This window comes from Chaetura pelagica, unplaced genomic scaffold (assembly GCF_000747805.2).
Source record: "Chaetura pelagica isolate M959 unplaced genomic scaffold, ChaPel_1.0 scaffold457, whole genome shotgun sequence".
In the NCBI taxonomy this organism is placed as follows: Eukaryota; Metazoa; Chordata; class Aves; order Apodiformes; family Apodidae; genus Chaetura; species Chaetura pelagica.
In genome coordinates, this window is record NW_009953969.1 from 406,623 (window position 1) to 430,640 (window position 24,018).

Below are 24,018 nucleotides of genomic sequence, written 5' to 3' on the forward strand. Positions count from 1 at the left end.
CACTGTCCCAATGAATTAAGGCTGGGTTTAATATCCTCACCTTCAATCCTTCACTAAGATATGGAAACATATCCCTAACCTTTACACTTCACATTACTTAATGTTCCACACATAGTGGTCACAAGCCTTCATCATACCTATGGTGAATTGGATCCAAAGATCTCCAACAGCTCCTAGATATATGTCTAAACCTAAGTTATTTCAGCTTTATAACGAGACAAGTACAAATCCTGTGCTGTGCAGGAGAAGACACATCTTAGCTGCCTGAGATTTATGTAGCTTCAGAAGAAGGAGTCCTGTGGAAGTCCAGGGTTACTTCCGAACAAATAATGACCCAAATTCAAATTTCAAAATCCTTCCATATCCATATAAATAGTGAGCTGCCTTGTGAAGCTTTTTATAATGAATTAAATGTTCAAAGCAACATGCAGAAGGTTCCCATTCTTTCAAAAATTTCATGGGAGTTTACCAAGATTTGGGAGTACAATTCATGTGTCTTTCCTGAAAATCTGAATTTTTAAGTTTTTAAAAAGACTCACAGTCTTTTATGACTTTTAATTCCCTAGGTTTATTTAATTAACTTTAATTAACATACATTTACTACTTAATTTCTTCAATGGAGTCAACAGATACCTAATATTATGTCTTTCTGGCCCAATGTTTCCAACTTTGATTTTACAACTTCAAGCTCTTGCTAGGCACAATTTCTGGAGCTTCTCAAGTTTTGGTCATTTACAGGGTTCTCAGCTCTATTCTCTTAAATCCTGTCCACAAACTGAATGGGAAAAGTGGGGGAAAGAAGGGATTCCATCTGGATTTCCAAAGCTTCCAAAATTTGGCTGTTTATACAGAACTATCCACATGTAGAATATACCAGGAATCTGACAAAGGTTCCACAGTATTTCAGCACTGCTACTTTTGATGACAGCAATTACTTGAATCTGTACAAAAACTCATTCCAGGATGCTGTGTGAAAGAAAAAAAAAAAAACCCAACAACCTTTTTCAGACGAAACAAACCCCCAAAAAATGGTCTCAAATTCAGTCTGAGCTTGAAGTGAGAAACTGTTTCATGACACTCAAGTCTTCTCTCCTACAGCCCATCATGAGTCATCCTGGGGTTAATTATAGATAATCAGACATATTTACCATCACAATAGAGCCGTGGTTTTATAAACTCTTGGTAATCTAAAGTTTTCAGGGACAACAAAAGTGCTTCAGTCTCTCCTAGCAAAAAAAGAAAGTGTTTTGGGGAAGAAGGAAGGAAATTGCACAATAAAATTTAATTGAAATTAGAGGGCACATTCTCAAGGATGTTTATTCTTTCTCACTCAGATGGAAAAAATGAGCTGTAATCTGGCTGTAAATAGCTGGTGGGAAATTCAATTTATGCATCTGTTCCCTTCTTGCGTTTCTTCCCTCCCTCTTTTGTTGCACAGTGACTGTTCCACAGTGTTTGGACCCTAAGATAACACCCACATTGCACTCACCTGACCCAAGAAAATGCATTCTGGAATGGAAGGAGGCACCCTCCAAAAGGCAACTGTTTTATAACAGTGTCAGTTTATTACTCAGCAATGGTAATTCTTGCCTAATATAACTGTGTTTACCCTTTGGAGAATGAAGTGAGAGTAATATAATATTTAATTGACCAATTTGTTCCTTATGTCTTCTGTTTGGTCTTAGTGGGGAAGTTCATGAGTGAGAGGAGTGGAATGATGACTTCTAGTGACCAGGAACTGGGGTCATTTGAGCCAGAGGACACTATTGTCTCCCAGCAAAGACACTGGGGAGCAGTCTCAGAGGGCTGGAGCAGCTCTACTCTGGAGACAGGCTGGGAGAGTTGGGCGGCTCAGCCTGGAGAAGAGAAGGCTCCAGGGAGACCTTAGAGCACCTTCCAGTGCCTGAAGGGTCTCCAGAAAAGCTGGGGCGGGGCTTGGGACAAGGGTAAGGAGGGATGGTATGAGGGGGAATGGCTTAAAACTGGAAGAGGGAGATTTAGGTTAGTAATGAGGAGGAAATTATTCAGTATGAGGGTGGTGAGACGGTTGAACAGGTTGCCCAGGGAAGCTGTGGCTGCCCCATCCCTGAGAGTGTTGAAGGGCAGGTTGGATGGGGCTTGGAGCAACTTGGTCTAGTGTGACATGTCTCTGCCCATGCAGGGGGTTGGAACTGGCTGATCTTTAAGATCCCTTCCAATCCAGACCATTCCGTGATTCCATGATCTCAGGGTATTACAGCAAGGTCAGTTGCCAGTGGGCAATGCCAGAACATGTTGTCAGAACATCTCCTGTGCGGAGATGCTGCAGCAACTTATGACCTTCATATCTTGTTTACACCCTCCATCAATCAGCAAAGGGAAGATGTCAGTCATATGGATTAGGATCATTGCGAAGTCCCAGGGCTCAGGTCATTTCTCCCTCCCCACGGGCCTCCAGCTACAGTTAGACCTTCAATATATTCACATTAGCATGACTGAAGAGAAGCAAGAACAAGGCTGGGCTGGAAGAGTTGAGAATATTGCTCATTAAAGCCACCAAACAGGGCAACAAAAATATTTGCTGACTTGATCTTTATTCTCCTTCCAGGACTGCACAGAATTGGATTAAGCAAGGAGCAAGCACACCCTGTCACCCCAGCAGGAAGGTTAACACGGAGAACTAACAGCCAGCAGGGCATCTGAGGAGGAATTTTCCTAGGAAAAAGCTTATAAAAACAGAATGTTGGATCTGTAATATTTCAACCACAACAGGATGTACATTCATGTAAATGGCTATGCAAATGAGATGCAGCCCTCGGGCTGAGCTGCCAACTAGACCCTTGAGGCTGAAAACAGTTGATTTAGCATATGAGCTTAACCACTTACACTAAAACACATGCACTAAGATAATATTGAAAGAATGGATGTAGCAGAGACTTCAAGAAGTTCAGCACTGAGCTCTGGGCAGCTTCTGTGGACACTGGATTTTCAGGTGGAAAGTGTGGCATAGTCCTATTACCTTTCTAACGGGGAATCCAAAATGCAGAGTCTGTGTGATTCATGTGAAGCCTCAATTGGTTGTGCCGGTGTTATTTTTAAGGATGATTATCTCCCAACTCACAAACTTGATTGCAAACAAATTGGATTAACAAACTGAATTCATGAAACAAATTCCACTCCTTTCCTCATGCTGCACATGGAGTTTTTGCTCTGAATAATACTGGTTTTTACTAGATAAATAAGAATTAAACATGGAGAGTTCCATGTTCATTCTCACTTTTCCTTTCTTAGTGCTTTCCTTTCTCCCTCCCTAAACCAGATATCTTAGAAGACAGGAGGAAAGAAAAGTCCTCCCTTTGCACACCCCCAGTTCAGTCTCTCATGCAGAAGAAGGTTTTGAGCAGAGCTTGTGGTCTAACTCAGATGTCAGTATCTCTGTTTCAATAAATAATCTTGAAATATGCTATTGACACCATAGATCTGGGAGTTTAACTGATGGGTTTCCAATTTCAAACCAGCAATGTTTAAAAAAATCAATGTGAGGAGAGGACAAAAAACCCCCACAACCTTTCTCTGGCTGCTTTTTCATTCCTTGTTTTCAACAGAAACAGGGGGTTTTTGTGCAGTTAAGTGTTGTGACAAGAGAAATCTGTAATGTAAATGCTGCCCATCTCCCCATGAAAGCAAGCAAAGAAGTGAGGGTTTCATCGATCAGCAGCACTGTTGAACAGCTGAGGTGAGAAGCATGTTCTGGAGACCCTTGCAGTCTATTTACCAAATCAGACTTGCTGATCAACCCCAGCTTGCATTTGCATCCACCTCAGTCACAAGCTGAAGAAGTCATGTTTGTAAAAACCTTTGGAGATGTAGAAGGCTAGTGACGGAAATCATTAGAAAGCAGGGTTGAATTTTGAATCAACATAGAATGATTTGTTGGAAGGGACCTTAAAGACCATCTAGTTCCAACTCCCCTGCATTTGAAGTTGCTCCAAGCCCCATCCAACCTGCCCTTTAACACTCCCAGGGATGGGGCAGCCACAGCTTCCCTGGGCAACCTGTTCAACCGTCTCACCACCCTCATACTGAATAATTTCCTCCTCATGTCTCATGTAAATCCCTTCTCTTCCAGTTTTCATCCATTCTCTCTCATCCCATCACTCCCTGCTCTTGTCCAAAGTCCCGCCCCAGCTTTTCTGGAGACCCTTCAGGCACTGGAAGCTGCTCTAAGGTCTCCCTGGAGCCTTCTCTTCTCCAGGCTGAACTCTCGCAGCCTGAGCCTGTCTCCAGAGCAGAGCTGCTCCAGCCCTCTGAGACTGCTCCCCAATGTCCTTGCTGGAAGACAGCAGTGTCCTCCTGCTCAAATGACCCCAGTTCCTGGTCACTAGAAACCATCATTCCACTCCTCTCACTCATTAACATGAGTGGGACACCTCCCACCAGCCCAGGTTGCTCCAAGCCCCATCTCACCTGCCCTTCAACACTTTCAGGGATGGGGCAGCCACAGCTTCCCTGGGCAACCTGGGCCAGTGTCTCACCACCCTCACAGGGAAGAATTTCCTCATAATGTATTCTGACACAAATGTTTAAAATATTTCAGTGAATAGAAAGGAGAAATTTCTTTCAGACATTTTTTTACTCTATATTTCTATGTTTTATCACTTCATTTACCACTGGTTTCATCCATAACTTAACATAGAAGGAAAGCTTTGGACATAGTTTGAGGGAAGGAACCTGGTTTCAAAGGCTGCTGTACAGCTACATAAACTAACAATGGAATGATGAAGATAAATTGGATTAGAGGCACAGGTAACCCTCAGATTGTGTTGGACCTGCTGCATTTTCAGCTGTGCTGCCACAATGGTCATCCTGACCATCTCTGAGATGGGGTCAGCTGCCATGCCACCAGCCCAGGTGGGACAGAAGGAATATCCTCCAGAAACAGACAACCAAACTGCACAGGTGCTGCTGAGCCACAGGTTCTGGATGTATCCATCTCACCCTGAAGGCACTGACACTCCCAAGGATTGGGAAACTAAAGTATATGTAACCTGCAGTTGGCTTCAGATGGCCCTTGGTGACGACCTTAGTTACCAACAGAAAGATCAGTGACTGCTCAGTGGATTCTAAATCACATCTTTGATGAAAAGTTCGACTGACAAACTGTACTCAAAAGCAGACCAAACAGAAAATGAGATAAGCCTCCACAAAATGGCAACTCAAAATGGTTTCTAATTAATTAATTAACTAATTAATGCTTCAGTCAAAGGAATATAGGAAAAAGAAAAGGAAAGAAGAAATGAAGCAGGAGGGAACTGCATCCACCTGCACACAGATGTAACTCTGCCTAAAAATGCAGCTGCTGAGCACATGTGTAGAGGAGGTTGTCTCCATGTCTCAAAACTTCCATAAGGACCACCTATGTCACCCCAATGATGTGTCACTCATCAAGAGTAACATCTTCAGTGCATTAGACCCCCTTCTAAACTCAAATCTTCAGTATGAATTCAGGTAAAAAAGGTTTTGATTTGTTTTGATAACCAATCTTTTCTTTCTAATCAAAACACATTCTCCTGAGAAACACCACTGGAAACACATCTGCAGTTTGGTCCCAGAGGACATCCCCTACCTTGATGGCAGTGGAGGCAATCTGGATGTGGTGGAGCCTGCGCAGTGTGCTGTCCCTGTCAATGAAGTAGGAGGCTGCCAGCTGGTGCAGGGTCTCCAGGGTCACCGCAGAGCTGTTGCTACTGGGATCGCTGCCTTCCGACCTCTTGCTCAGCTTCCGTTTGTCCACAAAAATTGTGAGTGACTCCTCTCCTGAGCAGGGCAACAGAAACCACAACATTCATCAGAGACATCACATTTTGCCAAGAAGAAGTTGACAAGCCAAAGTTTTCCTCGGCGATTATCTAATGTTTCAGTCTCCCTCCCAGATGCAGATACTTCAGTTGGACAACAAATACTGTTCTCATTTTCTTTTTTTGGTGCCTCGTGAGAATGACAGCTAGACAACAGGACACCTTTCTGCCTAAAATGCAGTAACATTGGAGAGCAGTCTCAGAGGGCTGGAGCAGCTCTGCTCTGGAGACAGGCTGGGAGAGTTGGGGGTGTTCAGCCTGGAGAAGAGAAGGCTCCAGGGAGACCTTAGAGCACCTTCCAGTGCCTGAAGGGGCTCCAGGAAAGCTGGGGAGGGTTTTTTTATAAGGACTTGTAGTAATAGGAGAAATGGGAATGGTTTCAAACTGGAAGAGGGAAGATTTAGGTTGGACATCAGAAGGAAATTCTTCACTTTGAGGGTGGTGAGACCCTGGCCCAGGTTGCCCAGGGAAGTTGTGCAAGTCCCACCCCTGGAAGTGTTCCAAGGGCAGGTTGGATGGGGCTTGGAGCAACCTGGTCTGGTATCCCTGCCCATGCAGGGGTTTGGAACTGGATGGTCTTTAAGGTCCCTTCCAACCCAAACCATTCTATGATTGATATGATTTTATTTACCAACAATATAGAGTTATTCTGTAGACCCCCCCAATTAAAAGAATGTATAAGATGTGCTTATTTCTAAGCTTGTTTAATACCTTCATTTTTAGTATTTAATGGTAGCCTAGAAGAAAATTAAACCAGTGTAATATTGACTTTTATTTTGCTCCGTTCTTTTAAAACATGTATCATATTTGATTTCAGAAAAAAATTACTTTATTATGACTTTTTAGAAGAAATCCTGTGCTCTCTAATCAAATATGCAATGCCAAGATGCCTGAAACCCAATATAACAGATGCCTTAAACCAAATTTATACAACTGAGAAGTATGAAAAGATATAACTGGAATGTTAATAATTTTCTTGGAGAAAAGAGAAACATGAATAACATTTTTCTATCTCCCAAAGCAGAGGTGCCTTTTTGAAAGCAAAGAGAAGCTGCACCATCTGACATGGTGGATTTCTCACTTCCTTTCTCTTTCAAGAGACATGGAGAAATACTGTTGAATTTAGAAATTTTAATTCCTGTAGGATTATTAAAGACAAAAAAAAACCCACAGCAAAATCCCACTTGCTTAACTGGGGGAGTTCTTAAGAACCAGTCCAGATCAGACCTACTGATACTGCTCAATTTGCAACAGATTTTCCACATTCATTGTTTATTTCATGGTTCTTTCTTTCCTGCATTTCAGGCTAAGCAAGAACTCATTCATTTAATCATGTGTTTAGGCAAAACTCTTTACTTCAGAAAATGAATTAGAAAAGGAATTGATTGACTCAGTATTTTCTTCTGCATAACTTCTGTCTGAAGTAACTACAAAATCACTTTTCTTACTTCCTGAGCTTATGTTATGTTGGGTAACCTGCATTCTTCAATATTCATCTCCAGAGGCAATGAATGATATCATTACACCTGTGTTTTAGATGCTGAACAGCTTCACAGAATGCCAATGTTCATGGGAAGGAAAGCTATCCTGATAGGGTCTGACTTGTGCTGGTTTCATTGCTCACCCATCTGCTACAGTGGCATTTTGCCCATTCAGAGGGTGGGATGCCAACTTTGCAGGGGTTTACGTGACAAAAAACATAGCTGTGGAGGGATAATATGTAGCATGAAAACATGACATCATCTTTAAAAGGAGATAACCTTGGCGGTGAGCAGTGCTGGATGAGGAACACATGCCTCAGTGCAGGACAGCAGCTCTGATGACAAATTTGACACAGAGCTACCTCGACTTACAGAATTAATTTCTGTTTGGAGAAAGAGGAGTGTGTTCATGTTAATCCAGTATCATGGTCTGGGCCTAACCAACAGCAAAAAAAACGATCCACAGGGCCACTCACTCACTCCCCCCACCACGTGAAGCCTCATCCTTGTGTTCTCCATTGGACACTCTTGAACTGGGGAGCCCAGAACTGAACACAAGATTCCATTATGTTCTTTCCTGGCTATTCCAGCTGAAGCCTACCTCAGTTTTCATCACTATATTTATACTTCTCCTACAGTTTTGTAACGGGTCATTTTGGTGGGTATGTAGGCATCAAAGCAGGGTTTAATTGTCTGAACTACATAGAATCAGGAATTAAAACAGCTTCTGTAGGTAACAGGATTTCCCCACCTCATCTTACGTAATAAGTAGACAGGGGTTCACAACTTATTTCTCTGCCATCAAATCCTCCTGCAAAGCAGACCAGGGTTCTTGGCAGGACACGTTGCATTAGTGCAGACTTGTGCACCACATTGGGGTCCTGTGAGCAGGTGGGACATCATTCACACCATGCTGCAGAGAACTGGGACAGCACAGCAAAGTCTAATATCCTTTACTTTGAGAGCAATCTGCCATCCAACCCTGGTGTAGGTGCCAGCATTGTTGGTGTTGCCCATGTAGTAAAACCTGGGTTCTCAAAAACTGCCTGGTGAGTCTGGCCAGTAGGACAGATGTTCCTGAAATGAAAAGCAGTGCAATAGGCTGAGGTTAGAGCCAGGGACCATGGGCTTTTTGCAGCTGTTTATGGACCTGGAAAGACACAGTCATGTCACAGCAGACAATAGCAGAACTCATGGGGGGAAATATTGTGTCAATGACCAGACTGCACCTCCTCTTGCTCTGGTGTAAACCCTTTTGCTTGCCATAGTTTTAGTACAGATGGTGGGACTGCTATTTAACTCCTATTTAATCTGTGGAAGACAATTTGATTCTAAAGTTAATTCAGAAAAATATTCAACCTATGCCAAAAGAGACTGTTCTGTCATATTTGCAATATGGAGGAACCATCAAATAGGTTAAGATGACATTAGGTAAAACACAGATGTGCTTTAGAAAACCATTCAAGGTTTTGAATTTTAAGACTTGAGAATAATAATGTGGTTATTCAGCATCAGATCCACACAGGACATATTTTCCAGGATTAATAATTTTAAATAAAACTCCTGAATTGAGGAAAACAATCTGCCTGTTTGTCAAAAAACGTAAGAAATTAAAAAGATATCTAGGAATTTACCTAGACTCATGACATTTAGATGTAAGACTCCTGAACAACAGATTAAAAATGAATTCAGAAATGAGAAATTAATTTTGTGTGCATCTGAAGAATGTATTTAGGAATTATTTCAATAAAAAATGCAAATCACCATCATTGACACAGTAAAAGTGGAATAAGGCTGGAACAACTGTAACTAAATATAACCATCTATTGAAGGGGTAAATACATTTTGTTATACATCATAATATATATTCATATGATTTAACTGCTCGGTGCTATTCTCTGCCTCAATTATTGATTGTTTTTCTGTACCCATATCTGTGTAATGATGAACAGATCATATGCCTTAATGTCTCCTATTTCCACCTGTAGACTGGGTAGTGGTAGGAAAGAGTAGAGATCCAAGCAGTTCCCATCCCTTTATGTCAGCAAGTGAGGAAAAATAATAAAAGGATGATGCTCAAAGGCAGATCTATCTGAGCATCATCCCCAATTACCTCCTTAGGGCTCTGACTTTGCACACACATATATATATATTACCAAGGCACAAAGGTCTTTGCCCTATGAACTCCTCAAAAGTTTCTTCTTACACAGCATATTTCAACTACAAGAGTAAAAAGGATAAAAAGAAATCTAAAATGTTTGTGCCTTGTCCTAGTTTGAGCCAGGATTAAGTCAATTTTCCTTTTACTGATTTTTTTTTCCTTCAGCAAGCTTTCTTTTAACTAGCAACAGTCTGCTCTAGCTAGAGCTGATAAGACACTGGAATGTGTCTCTAACTACTGAGGCTTCAAGGTTGCACCTTCACTGCCGGCTCAGACACTGCGGGGAGATCTGTGACCCCCCGTAGGAGGCTGAGTTAGACAGACAGCAAAACTGGCCAGAGAGATTCCATTCCATAGAGCTACGTAAGCTCGGAGGAAGGACAGAAATCACTTCCTTCCTGCTTCTTTTTCCCTTCTCTTCCACCCATGGCGGGTGTCCAGGGAGGACTCGGTCCATCTCTCACCGTCGACCCCCAGGCTCCAGCTCTCCTGACCCTCATCACTCTGTGCTTTCTCCAGCAGCAGTTCTGGAATTTCTCGGGACTGTTCCCAGCTTAGGAGATGCTGTAGGAGTTGCTGGGGGTGGGGAGAGGCAAGAGGCTTTTGCACATACCTGAATATATTTGTATATAATTGTATATATATATTTTTTTTCTTGTATCATTAGTGTTTTAATTAAAGCTGTGTAGTTTAGTTTTCAATCCAGCCAAGTCTCTCTCTTTTTCTCTCTCTCCTTCCCTACCTGGGTGGGAGGGGGAGGGGATTGAGAGCATTGTTGTCAGACCTAAGTCAAATGGTGACATGTTTTCATTACAAAAAAGAGTTTAGCTCTAGCAGAAGATCCATTCAGGTGTGGAGCACCAAATGAGGGGTTTCTCGGCTCCTTTTCCCAAATTCAATTCACTTCCCAATGGGAAGTGCACAGATTCCAAAGGTATATAAATTAAGGCTAAATTCCAAGTTTCTTCCTCACATCAGTCATTTAGAACTGGACTCTCTCTCCCTTCTTTGCCAGTAGTTTCTCTTACCTTGGAAGAAGTGTCACAGTAAACAAAGGTCATATCAGCAGTTAGTGTAAATGATAGGAAATCCTTCAGAATTCATTGAGATTCTTTCCCTCTCTGTATGCAGAGTAGCCCAGTGCTCAAGAGGAATATTCATCAGGGGCAGAAATCTGACCCTCTTTATTCAGTGCAGAGCCTAAGCAAAGGTAATCCAACCTAGTTGCAGAGCTGTCACAAGTGGAGAGGAGAATGACAAGAATCTGGGGTTAAGCTGACCTGCTGCTGCCCATGAAGACTGTTGTAAAGACAAAATGACCATTTTTCTTCTGATTCTCAGAGCCTTCAAGATTATCAAAGGATGTTTCCTGACCTGGAAACTGGAACAGTTGCCCAGGGAAGCTGTGGAAGCTCCATCCCTGCAAGTGTTCAAGGCCAGGTTGGATGGGGCTTGGAACTAGATGATCCTAGGTTCCTTCCAACTTAAACCATTCTGTGATTCTATGATTTGAGACTACCATTTCACCAATTGCCAAAAAAGGTTGTATTTTAACAAGAAGCCTTGGCAACCACCTACATATTTGTTTATTCAGAACAGGTATCATGTTTTCAGATGCAAGGAGGACTCATTTGCAAGTCTACTATCTTCATCATGCAAAGCACCCAGACTGAACTTGTTTTTTTTAAATTGTCTTTCCTTCAAAGGAGAATCTTTACTTTTTTGCACTGCTAGTTGGAGGCTGGTAAAGAATGTAGAAACCCATTATATGGAGTCAGAAAATAATTTAGGCTGGAATGGACTTCTGGCAGTCATCCAGTTCATAGCAAGTCTAATTAAATGAGATGCTCAGGGTCTTTTCCATTAGAGTCTTCTGTCACCTTCAAGGATGGAGTTCTTCTGCATGAGTCCTCTCTTCCCTGTCCCCTAAAGCTGTTCTGGCCAGTACTGACTGGGCTGTGGATGTTGGCAGTTTTGCTATTGCCAACAGAGAATGTGTTGTCCTAGAAGAGTGGAAGAAGCCTCCTCACCTCCTAGTGATGGCCCAGCCCATCACAGCATCTCCATTTCTGCCCAAAATTTCACAAAAATAAGCTCTCCTTTTTCTGCAGACTCGACACTTCAGATGGGTCAATGCAGAAGCACAACCAGTTACTTCTGAGCTCACCCATGAACTACTCAGTCTGGTGTTTGCTGTGCAAACACTGCATTACATAGGGTCCTTCCATCGTGTAGCTTGAGGCTGCTCATTACAGACATTTGGTTTCTGTCACCAGGAGAGAAAATGTCCATAAGAAACAGAAGCAGTGAGAAATGTCATTTCCCACATTATCTCATGGCAGCAAGAAAAACAGGAGTTCCCTAAGTTCTGGTTTCATGATGCCCTTGAGGAGCATATTTCTGTGTTTGTGAATAAAGACCTGGGAACATATCGCAAACAACCATGTGCAAGAGTTCCCTTTATGGGCAAAAAGGGATATTCATGAAAGCCAAATGGTCACAGAGGCACACAAATCTTCCAAATCTACCACAGGATCATTTGTATGCCAAGTTTTCTTTTATGTCCATGAATACAGATGACTGGGGATTCATTAAATAAAAGCCCCATGCCCACTCAGTTTGGTCTCTGCTTTTAAGGAGCTGCACAAGTGACAAAGCTTTCAGAAGAAAACAGCTTGGAATTAAAGGGAAAGTTTGAATGCATTCTAGAAAGGAAAAAAAAAATAATCTCTAATTGCATGTTAATAAAGTGTGGACAAGCATCTCTGGGAAACCCCATTCAATCAAGCCCCAAATAAGAGCACACACATAGAGGAAAGTACAGGGTTATTAGCTACCTTATGAAAGCATTCTGAGAAACTCCTCATTCCCTGCAATTATTTTAATTGAAGCCATTTTTCAAAGTCTTCAGCACCCATCCAATGATAATGGAAGACTGCAGGTGTGCCTGAAATCATGCCTAAAAATGGAGGCAAGGAACCTAAATCAAACCCCATCAAAGTTAATACAAAACCTCCCTTTGGGTTAATTAAGCCCTAGCAGAGCTCAGAAGCCAACACTGGCTCACTGGGAGTGGAAATTCTTGCAAGTCTGTGGCAGCTACAGCACCTTTGGGAGGTGGTCTGAAGAGGGATGAGAAAAGGATTCCCTGCTCCAGTTTCCCTGCAGCCTGTCTTGAGGTTTTGGGGAGAATATAATAGAATCACAGAATCCTAGGGGTTGGAAGGGACCTCCGGAGATCATCAAGTCCAACCCTCCTGCTGCAGCAGGACCACCTGGGGCAGGTCGCACAGAAATGTGTCCAGATGGGTCTTGAAACTCTTCAGAGAAGGAGACTCCACAACCTCTCAGGGCAGCCTGTCCCAGGGCTTCATCTCCCTCACAGGAAAGAAGTTTCTCCTTATGTTGAGGTGGAACTTCCTGTGTTGTCACTTGGTGCCGTTTCCCCTCATCCTATCACAGGCACCCCTGAACAGAGACTGGCCCATTCTTGACAACCACCCTGCAGATATTTATAGACATGAATAAGATCCCCTCTCAGTCTTCCTTCCTCAAGACTAAACAGCCCCAGGTCTCTCAGCCTTTCCTCATCAGACAGATGTTCCAGACCCTTCATCATCCTCGTAGACTCCATTGGACTCTTTCCAGCATGTCCTTGTCTGTCTTGGACTGCGGAGCCCAGAACTGGGCACAATACTCCAGGTGGGGTCTCACTAGGGCAGAGCAAAGCAGGAGTAGAACCTCCCTGGACCTGCTGGCCACGCTGTTCTTAATGCACCCCAGGATACCATTGGCTCTCTTGGCCACAAGGGCACATTGCTGTCCATGGATAACTTGTTGTCCACCAGGACCTGAAGGTCCTGGTCCAGCCAGAGGGCTGCTTTCTAGCAGGTCAACCTGCTTAAACTGACTGTTTAAGCTACAATTTTCAAATGTCTTAAAATCACCCCCCTTTAATTTTTGTTTTTTCCTTTCCAGAGTGTGCCAAGTCTGTAGCTTTTTTGTGATCAGTGTGATCCCAGTGCTTTGTACTTTCAAAGAGAAGTTAGGCTGTTTTCCCTGCATTGTTAGGTCCAATTTCAATTTGAAAATTAATGTCACCATGTGTCTATTAGTAGCCTAGTTCTGTTTGTCATGAGCAATTAGCTAATAATACTCAAAAACCTTTTGGATAATCATTGCATTACATACATGCTGCTGCTACATCTTTAATTATTATGCTTTGTATTTTAGGGAATTTTTTCTTTCTCTTTTGCAGTCAGTTCTACTGTTCAGGTATGCTCTGTGCTGTATGAAAACATACAATCATTGATTACAAGTGTATTTTTTGCACGGAAAAATATACTGAGTAATTAAAGGAACTCCTGGAAATTTTATTCCAAATTGCTAGTCAACACATGTAATTGGTTCTTAAAATTCTCATGGTGATGGAGCTGCTGCAGAAGCACTAGTTCCCAAAATAAGGATAGGAATTATTTCTTTATAATTTCAATAACTACAGTAAGACAGAAATTCACTTGGTTTCTAGAGGAATCTTTTCCAAAAGGGAAGCTGCTGTGAGCTATTTCAGTCATTCCAGATCTCAGATATCAGCCAAAAGAGAATAGGAAGGCTGTCATTTCTTTAATCTATAGTTAGAATTCAGTTATGAAATGTATTAAAGAGAACCATTCCTCAGGTGAATAAAGGATTTTGACAAGACTGTCCTGCTGGAAGGATACTCAATCACCAGAATTATCTTTAATATAATCACCCAACAGGGGATAAAACTTCATTGCTAAAATGTCAGTTCATTTTGTAATGCCTAGATGGGTAATCGCAGGCACTAATTATCTTTCAAGGCGAACAATTTATGCTCTCGCTTGAACATTAGGCCTCTTGACTGGATTTCTTCAATCCATTTGGTGACTGGATCCCAATTAGACATTGGGCTACCCTTTCCAAATGAGTCTGTGGGGATTCAGAGGTGCAGATTCCATTAAGTTAATAGGAATGACATGGCAAAGACTCATCATCCCATTTTCAAAGTTTTAGTCCCACTGGTTAAGTGGAGACTGGACTTAAAAAGGGCAGAGTGACAATATAGGGACTTCCCAGCAGTCAAAGTAGTTTAGAAGTCTCCTAGCTGAAAAGACTTGTTGGAATTATTACTGGTTTTCTTGCTTCATCTTGCTTTAGACATTAGGAGGAAATTCTTCACTCTGAGGGTGGTGAGATGCTGGAACAGCTGCCCCATCCCTGGAAATGTTCAAGGGCAGGTTGGATAGGGCTTGGAGCAACCTGATCTAGGGGGAGGTGTCCCTGCCCATGCAGGGGGGGTAGGTCTAGATGATCTTTAGGGTTCCTTCCAAGCCTTTTTATGGTTCTGTGATACCTACTGATGCAGAGAAACATCCCCAGAGGACAAGAAGAACACACACCAGGAACTCAGGTAAAGCACCTTGGTCACAGCAACAGGATTTCTCATCATTTTGCACCTAAAAATGTTTACACAGAATCAACAAAGCAAATTTTAACATCAGCAGAAGAAGGAGCCTTGAGACCTGCAGGCAAAACCTGCTCCCACACTTTCAAGTCCAGCCCTGGGAGAGCTGCTCAGCCCAGCTGCTGGGTGAGGAACACCACAGAATTACAGACAAATCAGTTGTGACCAACAATTTTACTTCAATCACATCTGACTCAGGCACAATATTTCCAAGAGTTAACCCTACCTCCCAAGGTAGCTGATAGCAGGAAATGTGTCCCATATTTCTTGATAAGGTTTTCTGTGATCTGCTGAAGGGTCGGGCGGCGTCCAAGTAGCCTTATGTTCCGGAAGAATTCAGGGGCAAGTGGCAGTGGGGAGCCAAGGAAATTTCTTCTTTCCACAGCAAGATTGTTTACTTTCCAGCGGCCAAACTCTCTGCAAAACAAAGCAGTTCTCATTCAGAAATATGTCAGCCAGACAAATGTTCTTCATTTGCAAACTACTCTGCTCTGGTGACTAGCTGGAGGCAACTAGCTGGGTATTACAACAACCCTTGACAGTGACACTTTGTCATGTGTTATGGGCACAGGACAAGCAACGAGTGTTATTTATTAGAGGGGGAGTCAGTACTCCATAACAAAATCATTGTCTGGGAAAAAAAAACAACACAACAAACCAAACCAAAAACCGCTTAGGATGCTGCTGTTCCTGTTGCTTATGTTTCGTCCTGATGTGAATATAGCCCTAGAACAATCAGATTGGTAAGAAACTGAAATGAAAGTAGTAATTTCCCAAAAATTGCACCAAATGCAGCAAGTGTTTTCATTAGCACCAGGCAAATCTTAAAAACATTGCAAGAAAAAACCCACATTCTTTGCTTTTTGATTTTAAGTCACATACAGAATGACAGAATTGTCACAGTTGCAGAAGACATCTAATACTGCAGAATTATCTTCAAGGTCATCGAGTCCAACCATCAACCTAACACTGACAAGTCCTTAACTAAACCATATCCATAAATACTACATCTTTAGGACTCTTAAATCCCTCCAAGGATGGTGACTCCACCACTGCCCTGGGCAGTCTGTTTCAGTTCAATGCCCGATAACCCTTTCAGTGAAGAAATTCTTCCCAACATCCAATCTAAACCTCCCCTGGTGCAACTTGAGGCCGTTACTTCTTGTCCCATCATTTGTAACTTCACTGAACAGCCCACTTCCCACCTCTTTGCAGCCTCCTTTAATGTAGTTGTACAGAGCAAGGTCTCCCCACAGCCTCCTTTTCTCTAGGCTAAACAACTCCAGCTCCCATAGCTGCTCTCCATAAGACTTGTGCTCCAAACCCTTCAGCAGCTTTGTTGCTCTTCTCTGGACACTCTAGTAGCTCAATGTTCTTTCTGTCGTGAGGAGCCTAAAACTGAACATAGGTTCAAGGTGTGGCCTCACCAGTGCTGAGTTACAGGGGTGAGATCACCTCCCTGGTCTTGCTGGCCACACTGTTCCTTATCCAGGTCAGGGTGCAATAGTTCTGGTTCATCTTCGGCCAGCAGGCCTAGTGCCACGTAAAAATCCCCAAAGAACCCAAAATTTCACTGATGGCACCAGCCTCTGAGCCATGTGTTAATCATTTGTGCTTTCCTGTTCCCTTCAGAATTCACCACCACTGAAGTGGGAAGTGAGGAAACACCACCAGTGCTCCCCATCCCTCCACCATTTGGCCCAGTGCCCTGAATTCCCTTCTCATTGCCCTTGGCAACCTCATCACTGCTCACCTGCATGACCAGTGGGGGGTAGTAACCGGAGAGATATACCAGTCCAGGAAGTTTCCTGGCTCTATCCCTAACCCAGGCCTCAGGAGGCAGCACACTTCCCTGTGGGAAGGGTCTGGCCAGCATACTGGACCCTCAGTTCCCTTCAGAAGGGAATCTCCTATAACAATCACCCTCCTCTTACTCTTAACAGAAGCAGTTCTAATGCATGGGACCGACTGCTTCAGTACCTCCCTGGATGGACCTTTATCAATGTGATCCTCCATTTCCATCTGATCTGTAAGGGGATGTGAGGAGGCTGGGAGGGGATTCTCCTGCTGCTCCAAGCAGGGACCTGCATCCATTGTCGTCTTTCAGATCCCTTCCTTCTGCCTGGTGACTAAAAGGCAGGGGATCCTCTACTTCTTGTGGAGCCTCCACCTTGAGGCTTTGCCTCAGGAATAGAAGGATGTGGCTCTAGCAACCTATCTCCCTTTCACATTCCGAAATAGTCCTTAATCTTTCCTTCTTAAGCTCTGCCACCAAGCTGAGCCGATCATTCCCCTGGTGGCAGCACACACAGGTGTTGTCTCTGCTGTCCTCTGGTAAGATAGCATGTGCCAGGGCCTGACCACTCTTTTGATAAGGAAATTCTTCCTAATATCCAGTCTAAACTTCCCCTGGGGCAATTTCAGCCCATTTCTTCTAGTTGTGTCATTATTCACTAGGGAGAAGAGGCCAACACCCACTTCCCTGCAACCTCCTTTCAGGCAGCTGTAGAGAGCAATGAGGTCCCCCCTCAGCCTCCTCTTCTCCAAGCTAAACAAGCCCAACTCCCTCAGCCACCCCTCACAGGACTTGTTCTCCAGACCCTTCACCAGCTTGGTTGCCCTTCTTTGGACCCACTCCAGCACCTCAATGCCTTTTGAGGTGCCCAAAAGTGACCCCAGGATTCAAAAGTGCAGCCTCACCAGTGCTGAGCACAGGGGGACAATCACCTCTCTTGTCTTGCTGGCCACACTATTCCTGATACAGACCAGGATGCTGTTGGTCTTCTTGGCCACCTGGGCACACTGCTGGCTCATGTTTAGTCAGCTGTCAGCCAGCACCCCCAGGTCCTTTTCCACTGGGTACATCCATAGCTGGCTAGTTAGAACAATTTAGAGAAAGACTATCACACCACATTTGACCTCACTATGATATATCCAAAGTTTTCTCTACTTTTGGTCTCCATTTTGAGGAAATATGCATCAAGGAGATCCAATTCTTAAAACCAGATGACTTTTCAATTGTAGGAGGCGCAGAAATTAATTCCAAGACTTGTCCCTTTCTGCTTTCCAAAATAAATCAATGAGAGCAGGGAAAACAGACAAGTCAATTACACAGCAATAAACACATATTTTCTTCATTTACCTACCAATTAAGATACTAGATAGAGTTATTAGTGGAAAGACTGGTGGTTGTCCTCAGAATCTAGCCAGGATTTGCAGCAACTTTGCTTTTGCAAGGCACACCAAGAGCTGTTTTGGTTAGAGACTTGAGTACTGTGAGCTTTAAGTCCCAGGCAACCTGTGCTGTAGCTACTACTTTGTCATTTGTAATGTCAATTAAGATTGCACTTAGATAAGATGGCAGACAAGCAAATAGATTGGACAGCTTGGAAGATTCTCCTGAAGGTCTCAGCTAAATATAACACAATGTTCATTTAACAAATTAACACAGCAGGCAAAACTCAAGTAACTTTTGAGGGAGATCTAGCTTAGATCTACATAATAGATCTGCTTAATAGGGGACAGTTTTGTCTATGAATGCCCTCTCCTCTCAGACACATTCTTGCAGGTGCCATTTTCTATCAAAAACAAAATGGAAGAGTTAGAGTAGAAAGAACGTTATGTGACTTACCTGAAATTTAATGCAATTTACCAGTAAAGAACTTGAGACTTAAGGGATCCCCACAGTTTCTTAAAGACCCTGCACATCACCAGTGGGACTAAAATAGTTATCTTGATTTGAGAGGTGACTTAACTGTCAGTTTTTTTCAAGTGTTCTCTCCCAAATTCTCCTCACAAGGGAAGTTGTGGCTGCTCCATCCCTGGAAGTGTTCAGGGACAACACTTTCAGCAACCTGGTCTAGTGAGAGGTGTCCCTGCCCATGCAAGGGGGTTGGATCCCCTTCCAGCTCAAACCATTCTATGAAATTTAATTTCCTTTTAAGAACTTATAAAACCAATAAACTCTTTTTTTTTTTTTTTTTCCCCCCTTTTTAAAGGCCATATGGAACATAAGTAGAAAGAGAAGAGAAAAATTACGCTTTCTTTTGTCTCTAGAATTAAAAAATAATGCTCGAATAATCCCTGTTAATGCAGGCACTGAACACAGTGAATTGCCCTGAGTTGTACTTTTCAGGTGAAAGACAAAAGAAATAAGAAAAGCAGGCTTTTGTTTAAATTCTGTGTTTTCTGGGCATTTTGGAGTGAGTTTTTCCATTGGAATACATTGGAAAATATGGGTCAGTTGTAGTTTCTGGGCAGAACATCAAGACAGAATGCTTTTACAGCGAGAAAAAAAACCAACAGCTTTATTATGTAAAATATTATTATATGGGGATAAATATTCTACATATTAGGTATGTTTTGTGTAACTAATTATTAGTTATTAGTTAATTATTAGCTCTTTCCTGAATTTCCTTTTATCCTTGGGCTGAGCTGATTGGCTTGTTTTGTGCTGCTTTGTGAACTGTAGTTTTAGCTGATCTGTCTTACATCCCTTCTCCAAGTGGGAGATGGTTTCTTGGAATAAAACTAGAAACAGTGGCCTCATCCACACCAAATTCCATGTTTCCAAGTGGAGATCCTCCTGTTCTACTACAAATCCTTTATTTCCTGAATCCAGGGACTGAGTTATTCCAGCACTATGGGAAATTTGCTTGGCTGAATGAATCAAACTTGAGTTCCTCCCACAGGTTTTGCTATGGAAAGATTGTTTTGCTGCATGTCAAGAGAGAAGAAGCAGGATGATGCCTTCCTAAAAGTTTTGGCCTTATTTTCTGATTCAGAGCCTATCAATGGAAACAGTTATTGAAATTCACTGATGAGGAAATAGAGAGAGTAGAATATGGAAGCTGACTTTTTCCAAAAGAAAAAGATGACTTACAGTTGTTCTCTCTAACACAAACTCTCCAGCAACCAATGATTTTGGTACCAAATGTGCATTGTTCTCCTTTTGAAATCCTGTCCACTGCCAAAGGCAGACCAGCAGACCTGAGAGAGTTAATGATCTTTGTGGAGAAAACATGACCTTCCAAAGTGACTGGAGCACCATTCATGAGAGGAACACCTCCTACAGAAGAGCTGCCTGCTGGTCAAGAACACCAGTTATGCACTGAATGCAAACACTATTGGCATTAGAAGCTTGTTCCTTCCTCCTCTTCCTCTTTCTGGTGTGCAAGAGCCAAGAGGAACAGCTGTCATGGTGCTATCAAGAAGCTAAGATTTAATAGCAGGTGGCACCCCCCGTGCTGCCCATCTATTTCCAGCCTGAACAATATGTTGGGAGTTCTTTGATGTTCAGGGCAAAGCCTGTTGTTGAGAAGCATGATGGCTTTGAGTTCCTGGGCTCAAGAGAGAGGCAATCAGGCAACCTGGCTCCTCACATAAAGCCTAGAATGCACCATGGTATTACCCTAAGTACTGCCAGAGGCCATGGGCAGCATTCTCTTCAGCTTTCTACACACTAGAAGCATAGATTTGAATATCCTACCAAAAATCTGTTTCCTGGCTAGTTGGCTAGCACACCCTGAAGCCCAGTGGTGCCAATCCTGACCAGCTGGACTGCACTGCACAGCCTCTGCCTGCTGGATGGGGTCTCCTGCCAGTTGTTCTGCTTATGGAAAGTTGGGTTGAAGCAGGATCAATCAGGAAGTCAGCATGGGGTAAAAACAACCATAGGTTTTATTTCAACCCTGTTTCTTTTAGCATTTCCTAGGATTTCTTCTTTGTGTTGCTATGCAGTGACATTCAGAGGGATGTTTAATCTAAGAATAATGTGACATGAAGCACCCCTCAGTAGAGGACTGTACAAGCTGTGGACATTCTTTCAACTTGAAAGAAGCTTAAATTGCCAGTGGAGCTGAAAGTCATTCTAGGGCAGTAGGCCAGCAAGGGTTGTCAATGTCCCTTTTGAATTTCAAGCCATAGATTTTTTCCAAAGGTGTATATAAATTATACGTTTTCCTCCACCACTACATTGATGTCAATGCATTTAAAACCATATGGAACGGGGAGACACGGGAAGCTCTGTATAAAATTTTCAGTTGAAAATAGGGAAACCCAAATGCCATTGGACTCGAAAAATGAAAGAGTATAGAAGAATGGAAATGGAAATACCAGCTCTGCTGTTGGAGAGATTTACAGCAAGTCTGATGGATTCTTCTTAACCACAACAGTCTCTCCTAGGGTCAGCCACAACATGGAGGCCAGGCAAAATGAGCCAGGTTAAGCCTCGTTGTAAGTAGCTTAGATGTTTAATAAAACAGTGTTAGTCCCAGTAAGCAAAAATGTTAAGGAATAGCAGCCTGGCATAGTCTGGAAAGTACTCTTAGAAAACAAACTTCACCTCATTTTTAATACTACCAAACTCTTCCGTGCTCCTTTTGCTTCTAATTGAGACAGCTCTTCTCTTGGATGGTGAGAAGGAGACTGCTTGAAATGGGCTGGAGTGACATGGAGGTTCTGAAGCCAGTATTTTCCATGCAGCTGCAAGTTCATCTGTTTGCAGAACAGCTCAAAGGGAGATATGTGATGTTTTTCTCTGCCTACCTTCATTAAAAGCCTGATGATTTCTTCCTGCCACCTCACACATCCAGCAATATTCCAACCTTGCAGCTTCCTACCAACAGTTCTACAACAGTAACATATGAGTATGAAAAATCTTTGCTAGCAGAAAAAAAAATATGAAAAAAAAAGACTTTCAAAGAGAAGATTCACCCTGATGTAGACAAAACCAGAATCAAAATTAACAAGAAGATCAGAGACTCCTTCCTTCTCTTCTTGTCAGAAGAAGGCCAAGATTAACTGCCTTTCCCAGCCCTTTGCCCAGCAGACCTGAGGGCATTTTTGTCCAGCTTCTTGGTGGAAGGAGCAATGCTGGGCAATTATGAAGGATTCCCTTTTGGCCACAGTACACTTAACCTTTAGCTCTTAATGTCTTGGCCAGAATGATTTTCAGCTGATTGCAGGACACACCAGTTTTTGCAATGCTGCCAGGAGAAAATATCAGTGCACATCCACCTGTGCTGTTTCTCATAAATTGAGGCTACATGATAAACGTAGTCCAGTATTTTATAGAGAATATGAAGTGTGAAGGGAACTCCAACTCCAGTTCCTAGGGTAAATGGTGGTGTTGGGCTGAGGGTTGGACTTGATCATCTTCAAGGTTTTTTTCCAACCTGAAGGATTCTAGCTCACAAATGAATGACAGCAGGAAGCTAATCAATATATTCATCAATATTCTCACTGAAAACAATGCAGCCAGCTCCTGTCTCAGAAAATGTAAGCAGAGGAAAAAAAGGACAGGATGATCCAAAATCATCTTTCCCCAGGACAAACCCTCTTTTATGCTGCTTGTACATGGAGTAGGAAGAGCCAGAGGTAGGCATTTCTCTTCTGATTTTCTGGCAAGAGTTCAAGCACTGTGTCATGAGATTAAAACAAGTGCTCAGCCAGAGAGAGGAGAATTATCCTCTTGATTACTCCTGCTTTTTTTCTCATCTGAAACCTGACAGTTCAGTGCAGCTGGGATTTAATTCCCCTTGCCACAGGGTCACTTTAGAGTGGTGAATAACTATGTCCCTCCTGCAAGAGTCATAGACATCTACATCCAGGGCTGCTCTTTAACAAAAGTGCCTTCACCCCACTGAAACCAAGCTAGAAAAAGTAGAAAAGTAGGTTTTGGAGAGAAATTAGGAGCTTCTACAAGAGCACTGGGTTTCCTCAGATGTGCTCCTGGAAGTTAAAAGAGATGTGCTACAAGGAACCCATCTATTGTTCCCTCTGGGGTAGAATGTAAGTTTGTCTCCTTGAAGGTTCTTCACTGAAATGTTATCTCCCTTGCTCTGACTGGGCTGCAAAATCCTGGCCAGAATTCCAATCTACATTTATGGGCCTTTTTTTCCAAGGAAATCAAGGCACAAGGAAAACACAGACATCCTGGACCTCGTAGCTTGTGATCTACTGTGGTGGTCCTGCTCTAGCAGAGGGGTTGGAGTAGGTTATCTCTTCCAACTATGACAAATCTATGATTGCATGGGATTGAGACAAAAAAATGCCCTCGAGATGAAGAATTAGGAAGCACTTTATCCAACAACTCTGACACAGCTGCCAATCCTTGCCGCCTTTCAGGAGAAACCTGACCCAACAGCAGCTGCACCAGAGGAGCAAACACTTTCTTCAGCTCTTCCACCTAAACAAGATCACCAAATTCACTGCCAAATGGCGACTATTGACATGCTAATTGCGATAGCAGGTGATTTCGTTTCCTCTCTGTTTTTCCCCTGAAACAGAAAAAAAAGGAGTTGCAGCAATCCAAGTCTTTTCTCCCAAAGAAAATGCTTGATTTTGATGGAGCTGTTGTTCCTCTGCAGCATTGCTGCATCATGTGCAAATACACACAATTCTTGAAATTGAAGGTGATTACAGGGAAAAAAATCCAACATCCTCCACGTCTTTATCTCTGTGTCATCCTAAAGTTAATTTACTGAACCAATACAAAGTTCATAGTATAAAAGGTCATAGTAGTTCAAGTGCTTAGAAATCAAACACTTTTCATATGCACAGCAATTTAAATCTGTTTGTTCTCTCTCTGGTTAACAGCTTAGTGTACTTTGTGAGAAAAATAGGCATCATAAAACTTGGGAAACAGGCAAATTTAGGTTTAGCAGTGGAATTGTTATCAAGGCTTTGGTATGTGGAGAAATGATCCTGTTTATTATTATTCAGTAGGGTGAGACAGTCTGTTCATAAAATATGCAGACTGAGCTGGGGGCTATGGCAAGTCCTTCTGAGGTCTAGAGGAAGCAGAGAAATGGTTGAAAATAGACGGGATGTGAGAAAAAGCAAGGCACTGTGCTTTAAAAAAATGAAAAGAAAGAGAAAATACAGACAAAATAAATAATTAAGCAGGTAGAAACACAGTAAAATAGAAGAGATTTTAAAAACACCCAAACTAAAGCTGCACTGAATTTCAGAACAAATTGTTACATAAAAGAAGAGCAATAAAACTGCTAGAACCCTTTCCAGGCTAAAAACAAAACAAAACAACCCCCCCCC

The 24,018-nt window shown here is 42.6% G+C and overlaps 1 protein-coding gene across 1 annotated transcript in view; it reads right to left on the reverse strand.

The window, feature by feature from the left end:
- The window catches only part of BRINP3 (bone morphogenetic protein/retinoic acid inducible neural-specific 3), a 122,018-nt gene that overhangs the window by 53,307 nt on the left and 44,693 nt on the right, over nt 1-24,018 (reverse strand). Inside the window, exons 2-3 of the mRNA XM_010002161.1 lie at nt 15,191-15,381; nt 5,606-5,796 (exon numbers count right to left, since the gene is read on the reverse strand). Of these exons, the coding sequence (XP_010000463.1) occupies nt 5,606-5,796; nt 15,191-15,381 (382 nt within the window). The remainder of the gene's footprint in view (nt 1-5,605; nt 5,797-15,190; nt 15,382-24,018) is intronic.